Source organism: Lagenorhynchus albirostris, chromosome 18 (assembly GCF_949774975.1).
Source record: "Lagenorhynchus albirostris chromosome 18, mLagAlb1.1, whole genome shotgun sequence".
Taxonomy (NCBI): domain Eukaryota; kingdom Metazoa; phylum Chordata; class Mammalia; order Artiodactyla; family Delphinidae; genus Lagenorhynchus; species Lagenorhynchus albirostris.
In genome coordinates this window covers 70405108-70430872 of record NC_083112.1, presented here as the reverse complement: position 1 = coordinate 70430872, position 25765 = coordinate 70405108, and the positions used below count along the sequence as shown (strand labels likewise).

At 39.9% G+C, this 25765-nt stretch overlaps 1 protein-coding gene across 8 annotated transcripts in view; it reads right to left on the bottom strand.

Moving 5' to 3' along the window:
- Window positions 1-25765, bottom strand: part of TPP2 (tripeptidyl peptidase 2) — a 68119-nt gene that overhangs the window by 41693 nt on the left and 661 nt on the right. For 5 of the 8 annotated variants that reach the window (XR_009536713.1, XM_060128955.1, XM_060128958.1 and 2 more), the window contains exons 2-6: window positions 18499-18627; window positions 9455-9550; window positions 7719-7823; window positions 4618-4742; window positions 463-626 (exon numbers count right to left, since the gene is read on the bottom strand). Coding sequence is in view for 7 of the 8 variants with exons in the window: in XM_060128955.1 (XP_059984938.1) it covers window positions 463-626; window positions 4618-4742; window positions 7719-7823; window positions 9455-9550; window positions 18499-18627 (619 nt within the window). In the remaining variant the exon portion in view is untranslated. Of the gene's footprint in view, window positions 1-462; window positions 627-4617; window positions 4743-5373; window positions 5455-7714; window positions 7824-9454; window positions 9551-10564; window positions 10616-18498; window positions 18628-25765 lie in introns of those variants that run through there. The other 3 variants (XM_060128956.1, XM_060128957.1, XM_060128959.1) reach the window with 3 other exon arrangements.

Here is a 25765-nt window from a genome sequence, read left to right as displayed (position 1 = left end):
TTATTCATTTTCATTCCTATATAATGTATTCCACAGGATGAATAATACAAATTTTTTAAAAAACCTATTCTTTTGTTGATGGGCATTTAAAAAGTTTACAACTTTTTCAAAATTACATAGAATGCTGTAGTGAGGATCCTTTTACCTGACTCTTTGCACTCATGGGTGAATTTTCAAGGGTTAATATTTGGAGGTGAAATTACTGTTCATAAGATGAATTATGCTGATCTATTTTTTATGGTTGGCCCATGCTTATACTCCTTGAATGGAGCCTACATGGTTATGGCTTTAAAAAAAGCCAGGGAATTTCCAGGGAATCAAGTCACATCCATTATTCCAGACCTAGTTCTTTAGTAGGGACCATTCGATTAAATTCTCTATAAGGCTGCTTCTGGCCAGAAGAATTTGTCATCTTACCACTTTGTAAATTTATCTCTAGTTAGCAAATCTGAAGCAGAATACCTCCACTCGTCACTATGGAGAGCAGGTTTCCATCATCATATATATTAACGGAGTAATTCAACATCTCAGCTGTGCCAAAAGAGCCATATTCCTGGGCCTCTCTGTAATTTCTCAAAACAGTAGATTTACTCAAATCCCCGTCTTCATTTGAAGCAATGCAGGCTCTGTAAGATGAGAATAAAGAGTAAGTAATGAAATTTATCTTATTTTCTTACTTTTTAAAAAATCACACAATACTGTTTCTCAGATATCTTCTCACCACTCTATCTGCTTTTACCATAACAAACATGGCAACTGCCTGTTTCATGGAGTAGACAGTAAAGATAAGGTAAAATAACTTACAGGAACCAGCCCTTAAATGAAGTCATGTACAGAGCTTTAGAAACTGTCCTTCACGAAACTCCAGGCACAAGACCATCTATCTGCTTAAGGAATCAGACCAAAGCTTAGCCTCGACCTTTAGAATAGTTTAGGGTGATTCTGACAACATAGTTTAGGCCCTGCTTCCTTCTGATTCTTTTAGAACTGATTTCATGAATCCAACAGCATAGGTGGGCCCTCGAAGCTAGATGAACTATACGGAGCCTCGGACGCACATTTATAACAGCCTTAGGCAAACATTTGTTTTTCACAAGAAGCATTTTCTACAGTTTTATGGTTGTCCTCCTGTCTGCTCTTTCCTCATTTTATTAACTTTTAAATTTTTAAAATATATATTCCAAACACTTTAGAAGACAGACTGATGAAAACTAAATAAATCTAGAACAGTCATAAATGAAACGTACGTCATTTAAGGGTCAACATTATGTGTTTAGCTATTAGACCTTTCTGCTCATTTTCTAAATAAGAACAACTGTGTTTTAACAAGCTAAGTACATCAATCACAATCGCTATAATGAATTAATGGAAGTCCACTAGTATAGTGTAGAGAGGGCGTTATTATAAATACTAAGGCATACATTTCATTAACACACTACAAAAGAAGAATTTGGGAAGAAGAATCTCTGAAATCATCGGTTTGTTTTTATGTATACTCCAATGTGTGCCTAAAATGATTTACGGCATTTCAAAAAAATAAGTACAATATAGCAAGACACAGGAGAATGAACACTTACGGGGAAAGTAAGGCATAGAGAAAACAAGCAGCACATCAAATGGAATCAGAGCTGAGGTTAGCGGATAAAACGTATGCCAACAAATCTTCCACATCTGCTAGCACCGTTGATGCCAAAAGCAGCACCGTTGATGCCAAAATTTAAGTACCTGGCCAGTCTCCATGCTGGAAATCACTCTCCAGTCCTCCCTTTCCCTCACGCAGCCCATCACACACTAAACGGCTAACAGTTCCTCCATCATTCTCTGGATCTTTCCCCTCTACCCTCAACCCCCTTTCCTACCCTCTGCTCAGCTAACTTGTGCTGACCCTTCAATGCCATCTCTCTTGATGCTTCCTAGTCAGGTTCAGATGTTCCCAGGGAGTACTTGCTTCCAGAGTCTGGAGTCCATGGAGCAGCTTCTAGAGAGTCTGCTTGGTACAAAGAAGCTATTTGCCAAATGGTGAAAGAAGGCATCAACATCTTCTAACAACATTCTCACAGCACTTCTTATAACCACCATCTACATGGAGGGACTCAACAATTCAAGCACCATATCAAAATATAAATACAGAACTTAGTGACTTCACTAAATAACTCCACAGAGGGCAAATGTGAACATGGTGCAAGGGTATACGTTTTTGAAGGTCTGTTTGGCTTAACTCAAGGGACAGTTGTTAGAAGACAGAGAAGGCCTGTGGACAGGATTAGAGTACGTGTGTGTGAAAAGAATCCACACTTTTCATCAAACTCTCAAAGGAAAACTGAAACGAGGTCAAAAACCACTGAAAAGAAACCAATTAATAGTCTTTCCTTTATGTCGTCCTCTATAAATAGTGTTTCTCTGACCAGGTTTTGCTCCCTATTGAGGGACAGCACTTGACACTATGCATCCTGGCAAATACTTGAGTGCAGTCATACTAGGTTACCTGGTTAAGTGCAGAGACAGGGGTTTAACAATTAGTAGAATTGTGTCAAGCAGAGGGCAGACCTGACATTCTTGAAACAAAACAGATACTTAAGGTCACTTTACCTCCCCTCAGAAATGCTTGGCATTTCTGACATGAGACATGAGAACACCTGCAGACAGTGCCGAGATTTGCCTTAAGGTGATTCAAGATCTTTAAGATTCGCTTCAAAAAATTCTGGATCTAACTCTGAGGTGGGGTGGGGGAATCAAAGTCCCATACAATATATAGTATTGTGCAAAACAAGTTAGATTATTTCTAGTAGCACCTGAAAGCATGATTCTGCTGTGTTTTTCATTGATTATACTAACATTTTCTAAAATGTTTTCTAGTTATCACAGATTTCACTTCACTTAATATTTGATTAAATTTCATTTCCAACACAAAAATTCTTCAAGATGTCTCAGCATACTGTTGACAAACTATTACACTTATCACTTTCTTTGTCAATTGCCTTAAAGACCAAGAAAACTTTCTGGAAACATACACTGGCCCCCTGGACATCCTAACCCCAAGCCATTCCCCTTAGGACAACGTAGTCCGCAGTGCTTTCAGCATCTATAGAAACACTTTAATTGAAACCACCTACTGCTCCACTACCCAATCCCCGCTAACATTAAAGTATTTCCTTAAGTCCTTTTGTGTGTTTTGTAGTAAATTTTCCGTGTCACTGAATTTTGTATCTAGTATTTTCCTCACACTTAACCTTACCTCCTCTCCCATGACAAAAATCACTGAAGGTTTATGACTGGGAGTGACTGTATCGTGTTATACCACGGGGTAGATGTCCCAAAATTTACTAAACCATATGTTTGAACAACTTTTTAATATTACAAACTCTTGATCAAAGCTTCTGCAAAGCTTTTGGAAAAGAACTGCTCACAATGTGTGCACACCTGCACATATACACACACCAAAACATACTACAATACATGGAAAAGTTGCATGAATATCAACTATCATCTAGATTGAAATATTGTTATATGCAAATATTTTATTACCACTTTCAGGCCCAAATGGAGTAGAGATTTCTGATTCAACTGACAATTTTATATACCCATTATCAAAGATGAGTTATTACCCACATCTGTGAGAGGAAAGCCCCCTTTTAAGTCGGTGCATTATAAACTAAATAACAAGAGACAGCATTCAAATCACCGTATCTTGTTCTGTGTTTGCCACATCTCGGGAAACAATTCTTTACATATGAGCAGGGACTCAAACTACAAAACAATTTCTGGAAGGGTCCCTGGTTTATTGTGGCGACCCTGAAATATGTACATGCCCAAATATCTGTATTAAGAACATATTCCTGCTTCTACACAGATCGTAATTCAAGAAGACATACTAGCTGACATAAAGGAACACAACTTCAGTGTATGATTCACTAAGAAAGAAAGTAGAAAATGTACGTGATAGGTAACTTGGTATAAATCATCATTATTAGTAGTAGTAGAAGCAGCAGATACAGCTTACCCTTATCCAGTACCTACTATGTCTAGAAACATCAAATTTACAAAACCCTCTAAGGAGGTACGATTATTATCCCAATTAACAGATGAGGAAATAGGCCTAGAGAGGTGCAGATAAAGCATTCAAACTCACATGCTAGGATTCCGTCTCAGATCTGAGCTCTAACGCTGCCGCCTGCATCACGCTGCCTCGCTTCAACTTAGCTACTAGGTCTCTGTTGGTAAATCTTTACACAACTTTCCTCCTCTGCCCTTAAAACTTTTATAGTAGATGCTTTGCAACATCCTCGTGCACTTACTTTCCAAACTGCCCAGCTTCAATCAGGAACATTTCTACATACACCAATCATCAACCTGCTAATATTATCTGTTTAATGACTACTGTCTGGTTAATGAAATAAGATTCTTTAAAACAGCTAAGGGTCAGCTTCCGTGTCTAAAATACTAAGAGGTTCAAAAGGCTTATCTAAAACTACCCAAAAGCCAATTTGGCCCTCAAGTAGCTTTGCCTGGAGATATTAATGTCACATAAACCAAATCTCTGGGCAGTTCTGAGGGTTTAATGTTCTTCAGAGCAGATAAAATGATTTTTAAATGAAGAACTGGAAACACACAGCTTACCCCCAGGTCTCACCATCATGCCACACCAAGCAGTCATATACAGGGCCAGGATCACTGTATTTTTTCTCAAAAGAGTTAAGCAATTCCACTTGACTCTGAAGCTCCTCCTTGATTAGTTTATTTGCCTAAACAATTAGAACAGACATTAATATTAGCACATTTTGTGCTCTTGAAAGGTGATATTAACATACAACCAAAGACACCAAAGACACAGTGTGACCCAATAGTAAAGTCATTTTACCATGGAAAAATGTAAGAAAATTTTCTTTTTATATCTGTGCAACTTGTAGTCCAGTTTAGTGGCAGTAACAATTAAAATATTAAACAGTAAAAAATACTTCTTTTACTCACTATCATATTCAGTCACTCCCTACAGCTGCTTTGGGAAAGACATGGTGCTACACGGTGGTGCTATCATTTAGCCAAGGGTGTTGGTCACATACCTATAATTGTATAATTCATTTCCAAAAGTAATGCTAAAATTGTTATAAAATAGTTCTCTATCGACTTTTAGATTTTTATATCAGGAACATTTCCATTTCAAATTTGTTTCTTAAGAACCCAAATAAATAACAGGAACCTCTTTTAGAGGTTTACCTCTTTTAGAATTCGCTAAGTTAAGTACATACTATGTTCATGACCAAGTACATACAAGCTTCTATTCAACCACTTTCATCTACAAAAACGGGAAATTCATATGCTTCAACCTAGGCACTTTTTTAAACGACATACTATATTAGACTGCCCTACATTCACCTGAATAGTCCTCATGAATAAAAATTTAAGTTTCACACGTTCCCAAAATCTGAAGTTGTGCTTCATTTTTATTTATCCAATATATTCAACATTTACTCCTCCTTAAGGAAAAAGACAATTATATAAACAATTCTGGCATACAATATAAAAAGGATAATTAAATTCAGATCCCTCTTCTATAAAGTTCGTTGTCTATATGTAGCACCTGAAATACTACATTTCACGTCTCCAATAGGAGGCTGAAGAACAAATCTTGATCTAATAGAAGATTACACAGCTGTTAAAAAAGGATGATGTACACAGATTAATAAAAGTTAAATGTGTACGTAGATCTGTGCAGGCCAGTGGTCCTTGACCCAAGCTGCATGTTAATTAAAGCTCCTGAAGAGTTTTAAAAATGCTTGCCTCCCCTGCAAGGTTTTGATTTAATTCCTCTCTAGGGCAAAAGCACTGACAGTTTTTAAAGCTCCTGATGTGACTCTAGTATGCAGCTAGGGCTGAGAACCACTAATACACTTGCATTTCTGATTAAGAAATGCATGCCATTAGAAGCCTAAATAGACATTTCTCCAAAGAAGACACACGGATGGCCAAAAGGCATGTGAAAAGATGCTTAGTATCACTAATTATTAGAGAAATGCAAATCAAAACTACAAAGAGGTTATCACCTCACACTGGTCAGAATGGCCAGCATCAAAAAGTCTACAAATAATAAATGCTGGAGAGGGTGTGGAGAAAAGGGAACCCTCTTACACTGTTGGTGGGAATGTAAACTGGTGCAGCCACTATGGAAAACAGTATGGAGATTCCTTAAAAAACTAAAGACTTAGCTACCATATGATCTAGCAATCCCACTCCAGGGCATATACCTGGAAAAGACGAAAACTCCAATTCGAAAAGATACATGCACCCCAGAGGTCATAGCAGCACTATTTACAATAGCCAAGACAAGGAAGCAACCTAAATGTCCATCAACAGATGAATGCATAAAGAAAATGTGGTACATATATACAATGGAATATTACTCAGCCATAAAAAGGAACAAAATAATGTCATTTGCAGCAACATGGATGAACCTAGAGATTATCATACTAAGTGAAGTAAATCAGGAAGAGAAAGACAAATACCATATGATATACTTACATATGGAAATCTAAAAAAATGATACAAATGAACTTACTGACATAACAGAAAAGACACACAGACACAGAAAACAAATTTATGGTTACCAAAGGCGGAAGGCAGGAGGGACAAATTAGGAATTTGGGATTAACAGATACACACTATTACACATTAAATAGATAAACAAGGACCTACTGTATAGCACAGGGAACTATATTCAATATCTTGTAATAATCTATAATGGGAAAGAATCTGAAAAAGAATATATATATATGTATGTGTAACTAAATCACTTTGCTGTACACCTAAAACATTGTAAATCAACTATACTTCAATAAAAAAATTCATTAGAAGAAAAGAAATGCATGCATTAAAAGAAAAATTCAGAAGGACGAATGTCAGGTTGCTGTTACCATCCCTGGGCGGTGGCATTTCAGAGGCTTTCACTTGCTAAACTTTACATACCTGTGTTGCCCGAAAGTTTCTGCAGCTAGCACTCATTATTTTCATACTAAACCAAGAATTATTTTCATTTTATAAACTGATTCACAAAAGTGCAACGGCAAGGATGTTGAACAATGGGAGCTCTCGTACGTTTCCTGTGGAACTAGTACGATCACTTTATGACCCATCAAAAGACAGGCACAAGAATTTTCAAAATAGGATTTTTCATAATAGCCAAAAACTGAAAACAAAGCAAGTACCAATCTGCAGAATGGATACATAAATCGTGGTCCATCAATTATATAGCAAGGAAAGTAAACTACTGCAACACCCCACACATGGAGGAATCTCACAAAAAACATCGAACGAAAGCAGCTACGCATAGAAGAACACACATCGTATGATTCCATTTTACAAAATTCAAAACAGGTTAAAGCCGTTCGATAAGTGTCGGTGGCTGCTTTGGGGAGGAAGCAGCAGTGAGTAGGAAGAGGCAAGAGAGGGGCTGGGGTGCTGCATATATGGGGTGCTCACTTTGTGACAATTCATGACAATACACTTAGGAGTTATGCACTTGTACGTGTGTGTATTCTATGTTTGTTAAGAACTTTTAAACAACTGATAGATACATATGTAAACTGACTTCAGGAAAAATAAGCAAAGAAAAATTAGTAAAAGTAAACAACATAAAACTTGTGAAAAAGAGTCTATTAATTCTCTAAGAACTCTTAATTCTCTGAGAACATGGTAACGTTTAAATAAAAGCGACTAGCACCAACTTGGGAAGGGCAATTGTTGGCAACGTCGAATTCTTCCTGCTTTCGACAGGCTTCTGCAAGGGCGACTCTGTGAACAGGGTCCCACATTTTTTCCTTCCGTTCTTTCTGCAAAGACAGAAAAATGACTTTCCAATGAGGTTGACAAATATTCAGGTAAACCTAGATAGTCATTTACAGTTGTTATGAGCTGGGATGCTATACAATTCTCCTATAAAGGTTAAAAAAATTATTTATATTCAAGCTGATAAAGCAATGGATCAGTTATAAAAAACTGATTAGCTAACTCACCACATCTAGGTTTTAAGAGAACAAGTTTATTACCAAGGCACAACCAAATGTATTTTTACACATCATATGTCCCAATTTAAATCCTTTCCTTCTCCGAGAATAACTAATACCATGTCAGGTAACTGACTGAAATCCCAGTCATTTGAAGAAAACGTTTATTTTAAACCCTTACAGAATTGGGAAATGCCTTCAGCCAAGAGCAAGCAGAAGACAGGAGTAAGAGTGCCTGCAGTTGCATTTTGATGGACCTGCCGGCTTCCTCAATCTCCTTCCTCTCTAGCCTGTTTCTTTTCCCCACCCTCTTGATAGGGGATCCGCTTTAATTTAACCACTCTATTTGTATGTTAATTCGTACCTTAACACGGTTGATTAAATTTAATATAGTGCATAAAAATACTATGCATTTCAGCCTGAAATTTTAAAATAAAATAGTATCCAATAAAAGTTGAGTTAAGTGCATTTATTTTCTGTATTTTTTTTTTCCAGAATGATTGGAATCTGACAAATAAGTCAAGGTTATATATGTAAAGTACTGAGTAACTTCTATGGTTCACTGACCCCTGGAGAAGCAAATCACAATACTAGATTAGATAAAAGGGCCCACAGGTCTTACCTGTGAGGCCCCTTTGCCAGGATCACATCTTGTTTTATAGCTGAAACCTGTATGGGCTACTAGTGTCAGCAGTCCTCTAAAGCAGCACTGTCCAATACGGCAGCCACTGGCCACATGTTGCTATTAAAACTTAAATTTTAAAATATTACATAAAATTAAAATTTCATTTCCTTAATCATACTAGCCACATTTCAAGTTCTCAATAGCTACTTGTGGCTCATGGCCACCATGATGGATGGATAATGAACATTTCAAACCTTTCCATCGTCACTGAAAGGTCTATTACGTTGTCTTAAAGCAGGCTCCTTCTCTTTCAATTCACAGTTCTTATCTCTCTAATGACAGACTGTGTTTCCTATCCTTCAGCTGCTTTAGGTCTGAGTAATTCTTTCCCTAATACTGAATGATGACTGGGATCAAGCAAGCTAGGTAAAGACTAAGAAAATGGGACAAATTACCATAGAAACAATAGGAACGGGAATAAATAGGGCAATCCACTTTAAATCGACTGTCTTTAACTTCTCTGAAGTTAAAAAAAAGTCCTTCAAAAATCCAATGAAAGCATATCCCATCTCCCAGAAAAACACAAATACACAAAATTTGAATGTAATTTCAAGGTACTCACAGATTCCCTAAACTTATCCATGTATCCAAGATTAAGAACCATGAATGGGTGACATTCCATTGAACAGAATCTTGCTTTAAGCAGTCACCATTTGAAAGCCTCCCAGACCCCCCAAACAATTAAGTTAGTGAGATTTTAGGAAATGTTTTTCTTCAGTATGAATAAAATTTGAGGAAGAAAAGAAGTCACTGATACTAGATGGCATGTTACCTGTATTCTTTCCTTGAGAGCCTTTGGATAGAAATCATAGCCGTTTTTTATGCCAATGTGGTATCTGCCTGAGGGATTTGTCCAGCTCGCAGGAATCTATAAAAAATAAAAAGTAAATTTCTCATTCACTAAATGCTTCCCAATTCTAATAATATAGCACTGGGGAAAAAGGTATTCGAATGGCTCAACTTGGATGAGCAGGCTCATATGTTAGAGTAACATTTTTAATATTCTAAGTTGCCACTTAATATCTCTCTGGCTCTTTTTTTTTTCATCAATGAGATGGTTTAAGGAGAATATCTTTCATTTACACAATGCTTTATAAAGTGCTTTCAACATCACATTAAACCACTAAGACCTTCAATTCCCAAGCATCAAGGACACCTCACCTCCCCCTTCACCACTCCACTGCTCATCAACCAGGGGGGAGGGAAGCCACTTACAGAACCTCTCCACTCTTAGATTTCCCATTAAGAAAAAGAACTTCTCTCTCCTCTACAATACTATAGGGATATGCCCAGATACTAAAAAAAAAAGAGCTCCTTGAGTTCTTAAGAAAAAAGTTCTATAAAATCATGTTAATTACATATAACATCTTACAATAGTTTTTCCCACTATCTCAAAGTATTTAAAACTAACACTTCCAGCTTTTAATTAACAGAATGATGTAAAGAGTATGCCCAGTTTACAAACGGAGAAAGCAAAGAAGCAAAAAGAAATCAAATTGCTGGCCCAAACAACAGAAAGGTTGAAAAGAAAACTGGAATCTAGTTCTATCACAGAAACAAAAACTTGGTGTAAGGGATATGGATTTTAAAATCAGATAAACCTGGCAGTGCGCCCAAACTCTGCCGCTAACCAGGTGGGACCTACGGGCTTCTGCTTCCTCATGTGCAAAGGGAAGAAAATAATCTTTACCTCCCGATTTGCATGAATAATAAGATGCATGAGCATCAACTAACTGGAAATGTCAATCAAGACAACGGGGACCCTTCATACTCTTTGTCATCACAGGACCCATGATCACTAAAAACAGCTTTCAAATGCGTACAGATTATGAAGCTGAACCATCAACCACTCAGAGCTGGTGGACTGACTGGTGGTTCTTACTTGTGCAGGATCTTTAACCGACTCTTCCTCAAGTCCCTCTTCGTCAAATTATTCCCCAGGTAGGAAGCCTCTGAAGGAAATTTTCTCACAACTAAATACAGGAAGACAATCATTTACAGTACTTCAAAGATCTACTGACTTAGAAAGCACATGCTCATCGGCGAGCTTGGCTCAATCAACTGGATGTCTGGAGTTTGTGAAATTTCAAATATGCTGGCACACAAACCAGTGCTTTTCATTCAAAGCTTATCAGCTTTCTTTAGAGAATAGAGATTCTTAACTCTAACATTCCTGCAACAGCCCGTGACATAACCACAACAATAAATAAAGCGCTGCAACAACAAAAAGGTAAGTAGTCACTAGCTGGCAAATCCAAAGACTACTTCATCACAGATGTCTCACGACACAGGCGGCTTTGTAACCCTATACGCTAGCGACAACTTCTTTGCGCAAAGAGATTACAAAAAGCTGTGAAATGCCAAAGGATTAAATGGAATAACTAATTAAAATGACTGCAAAATAATCAGGTGTTAAGACAACCACAATTACTTAAAATACGTATATAATACAATAAAAGTAATCCAACAGACATAACTTATATTTAATCAAAATGAGACCAAATTCTGCAGGGTCCATGAACAAGATACTTCTCAAATCACGACTATATATTTTCCTCAAAGTAAAGGCAGACTAGTTACTTACAAAAACTGAGCTAACAAAAAAAAATCAGAAAATAGAAATTATGTATAATCATGGCTCTGCCAGCTAACCTTAACCAAGTCAGAGTGAAGCTAACGTTACTCTGAGGCAATTATGGAGTATGTCATTTTACATATTTGAGTATTTCATAATATGAAGTTACTTTTGGTCTCTTTTAAGAATCAAAGTGCTTATTTTGACCATTTTAAGCTGCTCTCTTTAAAAAGAGTTTTAATTACGTGGTAACCACAATGTGGTAAGACCGATTTTCAAACGAGAAACAGAATCTCTTTAATTTCTAATTACACCTCATTTCCCCTGACTCTTCTTTAAAGAGAGGATGCTTAATGAATTGAAGGTTCTCTTCACAAGACAAGTGTCATCATGAGTTGTTAACGTTCCATGCAGGAAAATCTGAGTTTCTGCCTCAGAACTGTACTTCAGACTTGTCAGCCTCATGGTCCTGCCAGGACACATGGACCCTCTTTCTTTCAGCTATCACTGCATCTAACTACAGTGCTAAACCTGGCCAAGGCATTCACGGTCTCTGGACTAACCGTTTTTTTACCATGTAAGGCTAAATATTGATGATTTTAAAAACTGACTTCAAGTTAAATGTGGTAAAGTTTTACAAAGCGCTGTGCTCCCTTCCAAATGCTACTAAAATTAGAATAAGGAAAAGGAAAAAACCAAAAACCCAAAGGACAAAGAATGGGCAATGAGGCTTTAGAAGCCAAAAGTCACCACATTTTGAAAGTTGCAAAGTAAAAAGAAGGCACTGAAAATTAGTGGGGCAACTATGGAATTTTAATACATGGTGTTGGGACAAGTGGGTCTTCAGATGGAAAAAAAGATACAGGACTCTTATTTCAAACTAGGCATTAAATCAATTCCAGGTGACTTCTAAGAACAAATATGAAAAGAAGAACGATGAAAGTTTTCAGAAAATAAATATGGGAGAATATCTTCATGATTTGGGGACAGGAAGGATTTTTTTTTTTTTTTTTTGCTATCAAATACGATTTTAAAGAACTCAAAGCAGTCCATCATATTTACTCAGACATTTTGCTTCTTTTGCTAGTCCTTCATTTCTGCTGCTCCATGTTTTCTTCCTGTCTGAAAAGCCTCGTTTTACTATTTTTTAAAAGTGTATCTGCTGGCTATAAATACTCTTAGATCTACCTTATCTGGGAACGTCTTTATTTCACCTTTTCCCCGAACATATTTTCACTGGATATAGAATTTGCAATCGACAGATCTTTTCTTTCTGCACTGGAAAAATGTTGTACCACATCCTTCTGGCCCCCAGGGTTTCTGATGAGAAAGCTAAAGTCATTTGAGTATCTTTGCCATCTATACAATGGGTCCCTTCTCTCTGGCCATTTTCAAGATTTTTTTTCTTTGTTTTTCATTTTTGGCAATCTGATTAGAATGTTTCTGGGCATGAATTTCTTTTGGTTTATCTTACCTGGGGTTCACTCAGCTTCTAGAATTGGTAGGTTTATATCTTTGCCACACTTGGAAGATTCTCTGCCACTATTTTTTCAAATATTTTTTTTCCAGCAGCACACTCCTTTTCCTCTTTCTTGGGGTCTGATGATGCAAATATGTGACCATTTGTTATTGAGCTACAAGCTCCCAAAGCTAAGTTAGCTATTTTTCAGTGTTTTTCTCTTCAGTATTCAGAATGGATATTCTCCACTGGTTGATCTTAAAGTCCACTGACTCAGACTCCTCCGTCATCTCCATTCTGCTACTATATCCACCCAGTGATGCTTTCTTAAAATTTCAGTCATTGTAAGTTTCAGTTCTAAAATATCCATGTGAGTGTTTTTACAGTTTCTATACCTTTGCTGAGTGTATTAGTTATTGCTGTGTTATAAATACGGCACACTCTGTGACTTAAGAGAACACACTATTTACAATCTTACACATTCCATCAACCGGAAGCTGGCACAGCTTAGCTGGATCCTCGACTTGGCTTCATCCGAGGTGCTGGCCAGGGCCCTACTCTCATCTGGCACTTGACTGGTGATGGAGTTCGCTTCCCTCTGTCTGTGAGACTGAGGGCCACTGATTCGCACTGGTTGTCAGCTGAAGGAAGGACTTCTTAAGACACAAAAAGCCCCCAACAAAAAGGCAAAAGATTGATATCCAGCTACACCAAATTTAAGAACTCCTACTCATCAAAAGACATCATCTGGAAAGTGAAAATATGAGTACAGAGTGGGAGAAGACACCCGAAACACATGTAACCCAAGGACAGGTAATCCCACAAATCATAACAACTCAGTATTAAAAACAAAGGGCAAATGAACTCGAAGAGGCACTTCACAAAGAGGAAATCCAAATGTCTAAGCAACATATGAAAAGGTGCTCAATCATATTAGTAATTAGAGGAATGCAAATTAAAACCACAACGTGATACAGCTAGATTCCCAGCCTATAAGCAAAATTTTAAACGCCTAAAAACACCAAGTGTTATTAGCAGTGCAACTATTAAAACTCCTATATACAGCTGGTGGAAATGTATTTTAGTACAAACACTTGGAAAAACTGTTCGGCATCACCTAGTAAAGGTGTATCTCTATGACTCAGCAATTCCACTCCTAGAGGTACACATCCTAGAGCTATCTGTACATGTGTGCACAGGATTTGTTTGCAAGAATGTTCTCTAAAGAACTGTTAGTGACAGCTCCAAACTGGAAACAACTCAACTGTTCCCCAGCAGAATGGACAGAATGTGGTACATACAAACTATGTCACAGGCACAGCAATGAAACTCAACACATCATCGCTCCATGCAAATCATGGCTGAACCTCATAAATCTTGCAAACACCCAGGAAAAGAAGACATGAAATGACACACAAATGAGGCCATTCATATAAAGGTCACAGTAGGCAAAACTAACAAATATATTCCATGTATCCACATAGAGGTGGTAAAACTGTAAAGGAAAGCGAAGAAGAGATTATCACAAAAGTCAAAATGCACTGTGATCTGGAGAACAACGAAAGCTTCTGAGGCCTGGCAACGCTCTCGGTCTTATCTGGGTGGATAAAATGGCGTCTGTTTAAATTACTCATTAAACTGAACATGTGTGTTTCATGCACTTTTCTTCTTGCCTGTACAATTTACCATGAAAGGTGTTATCCTTCTATTCACTCTTTTGCTTCTACCTGCTCCTACGAGTACCGCTGGCCATAAGTAATGGACTGCCAGTTTCTCAAGACAGCTTAGAACAGCATCCTTAGAGAATGAGACGGCAGGAATCTTCAAAGCACCTAACTGTCGTTGATCTTAAACTGGCAGAAGAATTAGACATTAACCGTCAGCAGTTTACAGGCTATTTGGAAGAAGCAGAAGTAGAATACAGGTATTTGACTCATTTTAAAGCACGGTTAAATCAAAGAAACTTGAAGACTTTACTGTGTTGCTTTCTGAAAACTCTGTACTAAAGAGTTCTGAGAGATCCCACTAGCTAGAATCCCAGTGACTAACAACATTATTCTTTTTAATGACTACTGCAAAATATCTGAACACCTGCACATGCTTGAAAAAAATTAACTGAACATGTGTGTAACTATGGTCTGTGTATGGCTGGAGAAGGGAACTGTAACCAAGAAGACGGGTGGAAAGTTGGTATGAGGACCAATTAGTCCCCTGCTGCCTACCCCCACATCCTGCATGAAGGTGATGAGAGACAGCTGGGATGTGAACACTCTAGAGAGGTCTATATCCTCTCTAGAGAGGATGGGAGAGACGACGCACAGTGAAGAGTCTGCAAGAACTCTCCCCGGGTGCCTTTCAAGGCTCAGGTCCCCAGATGCTGAGGGCCAGGCTCCTTTCTCATTCCTCTGCCCCCAAACTCCAGGCCAAACAGGCGAAGGTCCTCTTTGAGGGAACTGGGCATCTCAATGGAAAAAATATACCATATACAGAGATCCTGGGGCCTCCCATGATAGTATCGTGACCCTACAGTGAGACCCACACCACAGACTCTCCACAAACAGGGAACTTCCAATCACCTTTCATGTGCCACTAAATCAGAGACAGCTGTGGTGAGGGGACACCCGAGGAAAAGCGCTCAGGTCAAAAGCAAAGCACACGGAAGAACAGGCCAGGGAAGCAGGAGGAGGGTCGGGAGGAGGTGAAGGAAAAGGAGAGCAAGATCAGGAGAAAGAGGGAGGGCGGGAGGAAGCAGAAGGTGAGGAAGAAGAGGAACAGAAGTCACGAGACAGCACTTTTCAAGACAATGATATTCTCGCAGATAAAACACTGTATACATGACACAGAAATGTGCTCTGAGGGAACATGAACAGACTTCTGCAATTAAAAATTGGCAAAATTCAATACATGAGCTAGAAGAAAATGTTGAGAACATCTTGGAACTCTCTCAGGAAGGAAAAAAATCAAACAAAAGCAATGAAGAAAAGGTACAAAACATAAGAAAACTGGAGGATCAACTAAAGAGGTCAGTGTCCGCTTAACAGGAGTCCCAGATAAAAGAACAGCAAAAAAGTGGGAGGAAGTAACCCAAGAGACAATGCAAGAAAATTTCTCAGAAATGAAGGACCAGAGAGCTAAACCCTCTTCTTCCACTTTTAATTCTACAGATAAAGTCTAAAACTAGGGGGTAAAAATTAGAATAAAAAGTATTTTAGCTTGTCATTTAAAACTCTGAAGATAATATATCAAAGCCTTAACCCTGGTTGAGCAGGAATTGGTGGTGATCCATGGAAAGGGGAGTGAACTTTTCTTTAGAAGCCTTGTAGAAGGTTCTTTAAACTATGTAGACATATTGGATACAATTTAAAATTAAATTAAAAAAACTCACTATACTGATGGGCTGAGAACAGTTAATAGCACGGCTAAAGAAATATATCACCAAGTTGAGAAAGGATGTAAATACCGATCTATCGATTTTCTGATCTTACTTCACAGCCATGTATACAATACACTAATTCTACCTTTAAGCACTAGTAACATTACAAGTATGGATGGTTTATCTAGAGCATGGGCTACAACTATTCAAAAATAGATTTTTGAGGATACTATTGATACTTTATATGATTCTAAATCTGCCTGACTTACTAGGAATGCTCTCTAGTTTCCCAGAGTACTGTTAACTCACAGGAATCCCAGGTTTCTCTTTGAAACATACTCTAAATAACAAGTTGACTTGGGAAAGACAGGCAAAACTAGAGCAATTCAGATGTGCAGAAAGTCATTTCCCTGCAGTATTTCTTTTTAAAGCACATGGTGCCTTTGTCAGTTTGGGCCGCCATAAGAAAATACCACAGACTGGGTGGTTTAATAACAGACATTTGTTTTCTCACAGTTCTGAAGGAGCACGAGATCAGGGTGCTAGCATGGTCAGATTCTGGTGAGACGCCCTTCCTGGCCTGCAGGCATGGCTTTCTCATGGTGTCCTCACAGAGCAGAGAGAAAGCAAGCTCTCCCTTAGAAGGGCACTTATCAAGGCGTTAATCCCATCATGAGGGCCCCTCCCTCATGACCTCATCTAACTAACACTAATCAACTCCCAAAGGTCCCACCTCCTACTACCATCACACTGGGTGTTAGGGCTTCAACATACGAATTCAGGGGTCACACATGCAGTCCACAACACACGGGAAAAGAAGCAAAACTGGGATATGAATGCCTGCCATCTGCCTGTGACAGGCAGCGGAACTGTGAACATAAGGAGATACTACTCCCGTGATTATGTTATGGGAAGTAATATGGCAAAGGTGAAGGGCTTTTTCAGATGCAATTAAGGTCCCTCATCAGGTGACTGAATTCATCAAAAGGAGAGTGCCCTGGTGAGCCTGACCTAATCAGGCAAACTCTTTAAAAGAGAGACTGGGGTCACCCCCGAGGTCGCAGAGATTCTCCTGCTGGCCTTGAAGAAACACGCTGTCATGAACGAATTCTCCCAACAACAAGGTGAACCTGGAAGATGATCATGAGCCTCAGTTGAGACCACAGTCCCAACCAACACCTGACTGAGGTCTTGTGGAACCCTGAGCAGAGGACCACAAAAAGTCGTGCCCAGACTCCTGACCCACAGAAACTGTGAGATAGTAAATGTAGGAACGTATGTGGTAAGCTGACGTTTGTGTTAATTTGTTGTGCTGCACAGAAAACTAATACACTGCCGTGACAATCTTACCTGAGAGACAAGGTCTAAACATGATTCAGATAGATGGTAAAAGATGGGAAGTTAAATATAGCTCTTTAGCTATCTAAATGACCACAAATTTACCTTCCAAACTAATTCTGCTTATTGTTTGAAAAGATAAGAGTACTGAAACACAATCAAATTCTTGCCATCTAACAAACCCATTAGCTAATATCTCATGAACTGCTTTATGTTTGTTTCCTAATCATCTTTCATGTTAGCTTACCCCAGCCTTTCTGCCAAGTACATGGAATAAGACAAGGTCAGATATTTAAGTCCACAAATATTAAAGCCTAAATATTTCAAGTTCAAGTTCCCAGAAGGGAAAAGTGGAAGGCAAAACTACATTCTCATCACTTTTCCCACCTTTCCACTTAAAACTTAAAAGTTTTAGAATACAGCAGCCATACTGGAAAAAAAAAAAAAAAACCCAATTCCAAGCCCACTATCAAACAACAAAAACAATAACTCCCACTAAGATGGACCCTAAGGGTCCACACCACCTGGTACCCATGCCCTTGTAAAATCCCCTCTCTGTAAGCGTGTGCTGATCTACTGACTCACTTTGAATGAAAAGAACATGGCAGAGGCAACAGGCACCACTTCCAACATCATTTTATAAAGGGACCAGAGCCCCCACCTGGGCTCTCTCTGACTGCTTGCCCTGGGGAAGGCAGCTGAATGCTGTGAAGCAGCCGCATGGAGAGGCCCATGTGCTGAGGAACCAAGCCTGCCAATAACCACAAATTCCCCTTCCCCAGCCACATCGAGCCTTCAGATGAAATCACAGCCCTGGCCGACAGTTAGCAAGCTCAGGAGAGATCTTGAACAGAGGCACGCAGCTAAGTCACATCCAGATTCCCAACTCACAGAAACTGTAAAATAACAAATGTTTGTTGTTTTAAAGCATGAAGTTTTGAGGTGATCTGTTATATGGCAATAGGTAACTAATACCATACCATGAAATGTAAGGTAAAAACGTAAAATGCTTTGAGGTGATAGTACAAAAAAAAAAAGAAAAAAATTCAATAAAAAGATAAAAGCTCCAACCTTAAGCACTCTTCCTGAAAGACCAATAATTTCACCATCTTTTGGCTCTACCACTGTAGCAGTGTTCACATCACCACTTCCTGTTGTGTCAATGATATCAATGATTTTTGGTCTTCCATCAGTTGTAACCTGAAAATTAAGAGACAATTAAAATATGAATTATAGATTTTACTTTTTATCCTTAAAGCAATGCCAGCTCCCGTACGTGTGTGTGTGCATGCACATGTACCCATACCTAAAATATCCTATAAAATCTGCATTCATTTTAAAAAGAGAACTGAAGTTTTAAGCCAAAAGCCTGACAGATACTAACGAGAAGATTTAGTTACAGAAAACAGCACAGAATCCTTCAAGTGGTTTCATGTGTTCAGGTAGATACTTCTTGGGCACTTACCACAGGCCACACTCAGTTAGGTGTCGGGAGTACAGCAATGATCAGTACACAAAATTCCTGACCTCACACACTCTGTGTTACATGGACTCAATCAACAAGTCAAATATATAACACATCAGATGGTAATCACTACTAGGAAGAAAATCAAGCTGGAAAAGGAGACAGGTGGTATGGGGCTTTCAATACTAATTAGGCTGGTCAAGAAAGGTATCACTGAGAAGGTTAACATTTGAGAAAAGGTCTGAAGAAAGTGAGTTTTTGGTTGGACAAAACTTTAAGGGGAAAATGTTCAATAACATTTCATTATTGGAGGTCACACTAACACTCAAACTTCTTAAATCAAGTTCAAACTTAGCACTCAAACTTGTCTCTCCCCAGGCCTTGCCATCTCAGGAAGCCAACACACACCCAGCTGCTCAAGCCAGAAACTTACAGAGTCCTCAGATTCTTTAGTTTACTCCTCACAGCAAATCTCTCAGGAAGTCCTCTTCCTTCTACCTCTAAAGTACAGTTCAGACCCACCTTCCCTTGATTCTTCACTCCTGGTGTCCTGAACCTCTCCACCACCACCACTTCCTGCTCATACACAATGCTGGCTCCCAGGAGGCCCTCCACAAGCAACAGCAAAGCCAGTTGGGTTGTGGCAGTCCTCCACTGAACACCCTCAGTGGGCTCACAGACATCGGAAGCTGACCCTGCCCAGGGTGCCAGTCACTCCCGCCTCTGACCACCTGGTCTCCTTTCAACTCCTTGGACGCGGCCACCTTCCTCCTGCCTCATGACTTTCTGCGCCAGGTTCTTCTGCTGGGAATTCTCTGTTTCTTCAGTTGTTCCACAGGTATCCCAGTCTCACCTTTCCATTTTCTAGTAAAATACCGCCACCTTCAGAAAGGCCTCCCTGATGATCTCATTTACGTGCTTGTCATCCTAAGCCTGATTACTCTTTCTCACTGTACCTTGTTTCCTTCACAGAACTTAACTCAATTCGTAATTACTGTTTGTGACTCTTTACCTGTTTGCACTGTCAGAAGATAAGCTCCATAAGGGCAACGGCTATGTCTATTTTATTCACCAAACTACCCCAAACCTAGCAGTGCCTGTTAGGTACTCAAGGCATATGGGATTGTTGGATGGCCTGACACAAATTACTTAGCATTAAGATTGATTTTCCTCAGCTGTGGTTTCTTGGCCAGCCCCAGACTTTCATTTGGGCCATGCTGACTGCTACAGCTAACAGTAATACTGAATATCCTTATTGCCTTTGTGGGAAAAACTATTTTGGGGCTCTTTCTGGGCTAGCTTTGCAAAGGGAATTTGCAGCATTCAAGATATACATGCTGAGTTACCAGCAGGAATCAGGTGTGGAGACACAAAAAAGACAGAAAAATGAAGACCCCCCCCCCACCCTCAAGAGAGAAACAGGAATGTAAAAAAATGCCTATAGTGTGACAAGAGTACAGCCTTCAGATTCCTTTTCCACCTGGAGAATTCCCTCTCTTTAAGACGAAGTGTAGTGTCCATCACTAGGAGTCTTTCTGGTCTCACGCCCTCCTCCCCAACACCAACTGCAGTGTCCTCAGAGCTCTGCAGTTAGGGTGCACCCAAAAGGAGGCGGGGGAATTCACTATGAGGAGGAAACAAACACACGCTGTTTTTTTTTTGACAAGGCAAAACTAGGGGATGGCTGGTGGATCCCGGATCTCACTCCAATCATCGACCAACTGGGGGCTGACAGCTCTGTCAGGGGCCGCACAGCTGTTATTTTTATGTATGGTAATTCATCAGCTGGATGTTCATTTCGGGGGGCTGTCTATACTAGTAATAAGTATTCTAACATACTGAGAAGGCTCAAAATCATAATTAAACAAAAATCACTGCAGAAATCATACCAACCCTGATAAAATTATGATAAAACTTAAATCAGGGGCTTCCCTGGAGGCACGTGGTTAAGAATCCACCTGCTAATGCAGGGGACATGAGTTCGAGCCCTGGTCCGGGAAGATCCCACATGCCGCAGAGCAACTAAGCCCATGCGCCAAAACTACTGAGCCCGCAAGCCACAACTACTGAGCCACGTGCCACAACTACCGAGCCCATGTGCCACAACTACTGAAGCCCACGTGCCACAACTACTGAAGCCCGTGCACCTAGAGCCCGTGCTCCGCAATGAAGAGCAGCCTGCACTCGCCACAATTAGAGAAAGCCCACGCACAGCAACGAGGACCCAATGCAGCCAAAAATAAATACATATATAAATAAATTTATTAAAAAAAACAAATCAGACACTGATTTTGAAGGGACTGGCTAGTATCTTTAAGAATAAAATAAAATGAAAATAAAGGAATGAAGAAAATGTAAGAAAATCTAACAAAAATAGAAGCCACTAAGAGGAAGTTAATACTCTCCTATAAAGTTAAAACTAGCCAGATCATGTACTAAGACCATAAGCAAATAATCTATTTTAAAAATGTATTCCAAATAAGCACATAATTTGAAAGCTACACCACAGCCCTAAGAACACAAACCATTTGTCTTCGCTTTCTCGTTCAATGACCAAACAACTTCGGTGACTTGAGATTGAGAATCACAAGAGATCACTAACAAGTCAGACACGGATCCCTCTCATTAGAAACCTCATTATGAGTGTGAGCAAAGGAAGAAAGCCTAACGGGATTTAGTGGTTTATTTACCATCTACAACTGCCACAAGCTTTTCTCACTAGGATCTCTCTCTCTCTCTCTCATTAAAAATTCTCATACATGCAGTTACTCCTTCCTTCAACCATTAGGTAAAGGGAACCACTCCACTGGAGATAAGAAGATACAAGAGGGAGGTTAGGGTTAGGAAGGACAGGTTTTAAAAAGGCAAATCAGCTGAGAATTTTGCAGAGGCGCTCTGGGAGGAGGCCAGGAAACTGAACTGCTAACACTGGAACTCTATCCCTCATCTTTGAGGACGGGGAGGGGTACCATGGGCCTGAAGGCACAGTTACTATGAGGAGAGCTAAGGTGATAAGCCCTGGGAATGGGGTGGGAGACTGAGATGCTTACTGGGCGCCACTGGCCGAACAGAACAGAAATGGCCCAAAGATATTCTCCCCAAACATCAAGAATCTACGTTACTTTGCATCTCCACTGAAACAGTTACAGTGAAGTTGGTGAGGGTTTGTAGAGGATTGGAACAAAAAGGGGAAGGTTCGCAAACTATCCTGCACAAGCATCCACTTGAAATTTCAGGGAAGATACTGAAAATACTCCTTTAAGCAAAGAATGGTATGTCATAAACAAACACTATTAAATGACTGTTATTCTAAGAACATAATGATGAATGAATAAGACAGGCTTTGCTTTCAGAAAGCTTACAATCCAGTTGGGAAGACAAATGAGAAAAGAGAACAGGACTTCCCTGGTGGCGCAGTGGTTTAGAATCCGCCTGCCAAAGCAGGCGACACAGGTTCGAGCCCTGGTCCAGGAAGATCCCACATGCCGTGGAGCAACTAAGCCCGTGCGCCACAACTACTGAGCCCAAGTGCTGCAACTACTGAAGCCCACGTACCTAGAGCCCGTGCTGCACAACAAGAGAAGCCACTGCAAGGAGAAGCCCGCGCACCACAAGGAAGAGTAGCCCCCGCTCGCTGCAACTAGAGAAAGCCCGCGTGCAGCAACAAAGACCCAACACAGCCAAATAAATAAATAAATTTATTTAAAAAAAAAAGAGAGAACAGCAATATAGGACAATAAATAATAATGATAAGGACAGTGTCTAGGAAAGCATGTAAGAACACAAAAGCCAGCTTGGGGGAATCAGGAAAGGCTAACTGAAAGGGAGGTAATAAAACTTAAATTAATGGAGAGCACCCACTATTAGTAACCAAGTACATACCTATGATAACTTCCTTACTGTACTCCATTATATTTTAGTGAAGGTAAAATTAGAAAGACTTTTACAGGACTACTTCCTCCTTCCCAAAATATTTTTTTCCCATGAGGAAATTGTGGACATTATCACATATATACATTTTTTTTCCATTCAACACAAAATGTTACAAGCACATTTCATACAAAATGAATTTGGATATATGCTTTCAAGGAATTTTAACTGAACCAGGAAAAAGGTATATAACCCGATATACTAAAATGAAACATTTTAGGGAATTCCCTGCCAGTCCAGTGGTTAGGACTCCGTGCTTTCATTGCTGAGGGACTGAGTGCGGCCAAAAAAAAAAAATTTTTAAGTGCTATAGGATATGAAAAAATTGCTATGAGAGCAAACTAAATAACTGTCACCAGGGACTTGGCCTTACTCCTCTTTGAACCCCCAGGTCCTAACACAGCGGTTGGCACATACACATAAATACACAGTGGGGGGCTAAATTAATATCACTAGATAACCCCAAAGGTAACAGGTGAAGGCCCAGCTGGTCTTAAGGGATTAAGTAGGCGTTTACAGGTGATTGTAGAAGGTCTGCAGGCAGATTAAACCCCACATGCAAAAGCATGTGTTGGGGAAAGACCTGGAACATCTGGGTGAGAGCAAAGCTGTGAAATGCTGTTGGTGGAAGCACAGGCGGGGTGCTTCAATGGTGGGGCGGAGTGGATGTGGACAGAAGAAGTGGTGGGATGAGAAGGCTACGCAAAGAGCTGGAGCTGAATGGCAAAGAGCTGTGCAAAGTTCAAATCTGGGGGTTTCAACGCAAAGACAACTGGGATGCCCAAATAGTTCTGTTTTATATTAAGCAAAGGTGTGATGGGTTGTTTTGTTTTGTTTTTTAAGGAAAGTAACTTTGGCTATGTGAAGGGTGACCAATGGCAGCCAGGAGACCCACTGGCTACCATGGGTTTATTTCCAGGTCCAGTCCAAGCCCCATCTCTTGTCCACGAAGCCTGATTGCTCCAGCTCTCACTGGTCCCCTGATCAACTTCTGTTAACAGTTACCTGCAGGACTACATCATCTCTTAACGCAGAATGTTAGGGACCTGGCAGGTGCCTGAATATTTGCTGAGGAAAAGACTTAATCATTTATTTAATTACTCCTCCTCTCATGCTGGCCACCCTCTACATTTAACGAAGCCTACACGCTATCACAAGAGAACTGGGCCCAAGGCCGTCACCGAAGAATGGGACTAGAATGGGACTCCCCACTGTGCTCCTGAAAACTCTCCCTTGCACCCCTAGTCCCCTACTCAGACACCACCTGCCTTTCCAAATGTCCAGTTCAACCTCCTCTTCCCATTTCACTCTTTCCTTCCACTTTATTTCTATCCACCGTCTCATCTTAATGATGTATATACACAGATCTACAAGATACATTCGTTAAAGGTAAAGGGGGGAAAAAAACCTTAAAAATTCACTCATGTTTGCAAGCCACCTTAGTGAACTTCTTTCAAATGGCCATGTTTAGGTCAATCTCTCAGAGTTCAAGTTGTTAGAAGAGTTATGTTTTCATTTTCCTTCAAATATGTAGTTGCTCAAACATTTATTATTACATGCACATAATATCTAATGCGTATTCATCCTTCAGAGAGATGGTGATTCAAGATCCAGCATAAACTCCCTCTACTAAATAGCCTTGCTTAAAAAAATCAGTGTTTAACACTTTCCATGAGCACTTTAAGAAGTCACATGTAATTAATCGCCTCAATTTTCAGAGCAACACTGTGGGATGAGAATTACTGCTACTTGATAGAGAGAGTAATGGAATTATCTGATAAGCAGGTCCGGGAAATTCTACAAAAGCATTTTTACTGAGACACTACTCCTCCAAACTCTTCTGATCCCCTTATTATCGGGACAAAAGAGCCAGTGACCACTTACTCCAGCTGTTCTCCTCCCACTTATCCCTATAAAAAGTAAACACACACCACACCAGAATGGAAACCATTACTGCACTGTAATGAAGCCTCAATGAGGTGATAGCTGTCACTGCTGTACATCTTCGGAGCTCTTAAGAAAACTGGACAACCAGAGCTACCAGGAGGGAACGCATCACCTGCTCCTCTCTGATGCACCAGAGCTGCCTGACAGGGCCACCATGAGGGGTCCTGCGCTCCAGAGTGCTGCTGAAGAATGAACAGGAGGGAGCAACGTTCCCAGAGGGATTCTCTACAGAGTCGGCCGGACTGGGAACCGGACCGGTTCCCTCCCCACCCCACCCCCACCCCCGGCATTACATCCTAACTTCCAAAATGCTACCTCAGTTATACAAGAGCACAATAAGGGATGCAGAGGAGGGAGAGGCATGGGGGAGGAGAATTATTAAACTTCAGGGTTTTAAGAAATACAGTGGAAAGACTGATACAAGGAAGAGATCAGCGTACAGGAGGATTAGGTTAGACATTTGGGAGATGAGTCTTGAAACTGTGAAATTGTTTATTGCTGGGTTTCGGTGTAAGGCTCAGGCTGCTAAATTTACAAAAGTCAAACTTTGAAGACTTTAATGAGAATGCTTTCAACAGAGAGACACATTTTAAAAAATTACCTTTCGGCATGGTACCTTGATCTAACGATTTCAAAGGTGGCTAGGGCAAAACAAAATAACTTTAAAAAATCATGAAGTATGTTGTCTTACATTTTGAGGCTGAAAAAAAATACGGAAGGATAATTTAATGCAGTCTGAAGAGTTCGCCAAAAACAAAGTTGGGTTCTTCTTCATATCAAAGACTAAGCCATGCGTTTCACTGACCCTAACAAGTACATTGCGGAAGAGAGTTAAAAATAGAATACATGAAACTACCAGAGGAAACAATTCCGGAAGTTGACCGAGTTATCTTCTTGAAAGCCGGCTTTCGTGTTTCAAGATAAACTGTTCCTCCCCAAACCAAACCTCCCGAACGACAGCAATAAAAATGAAGTTCTGATAGGTCATTTGCCCCT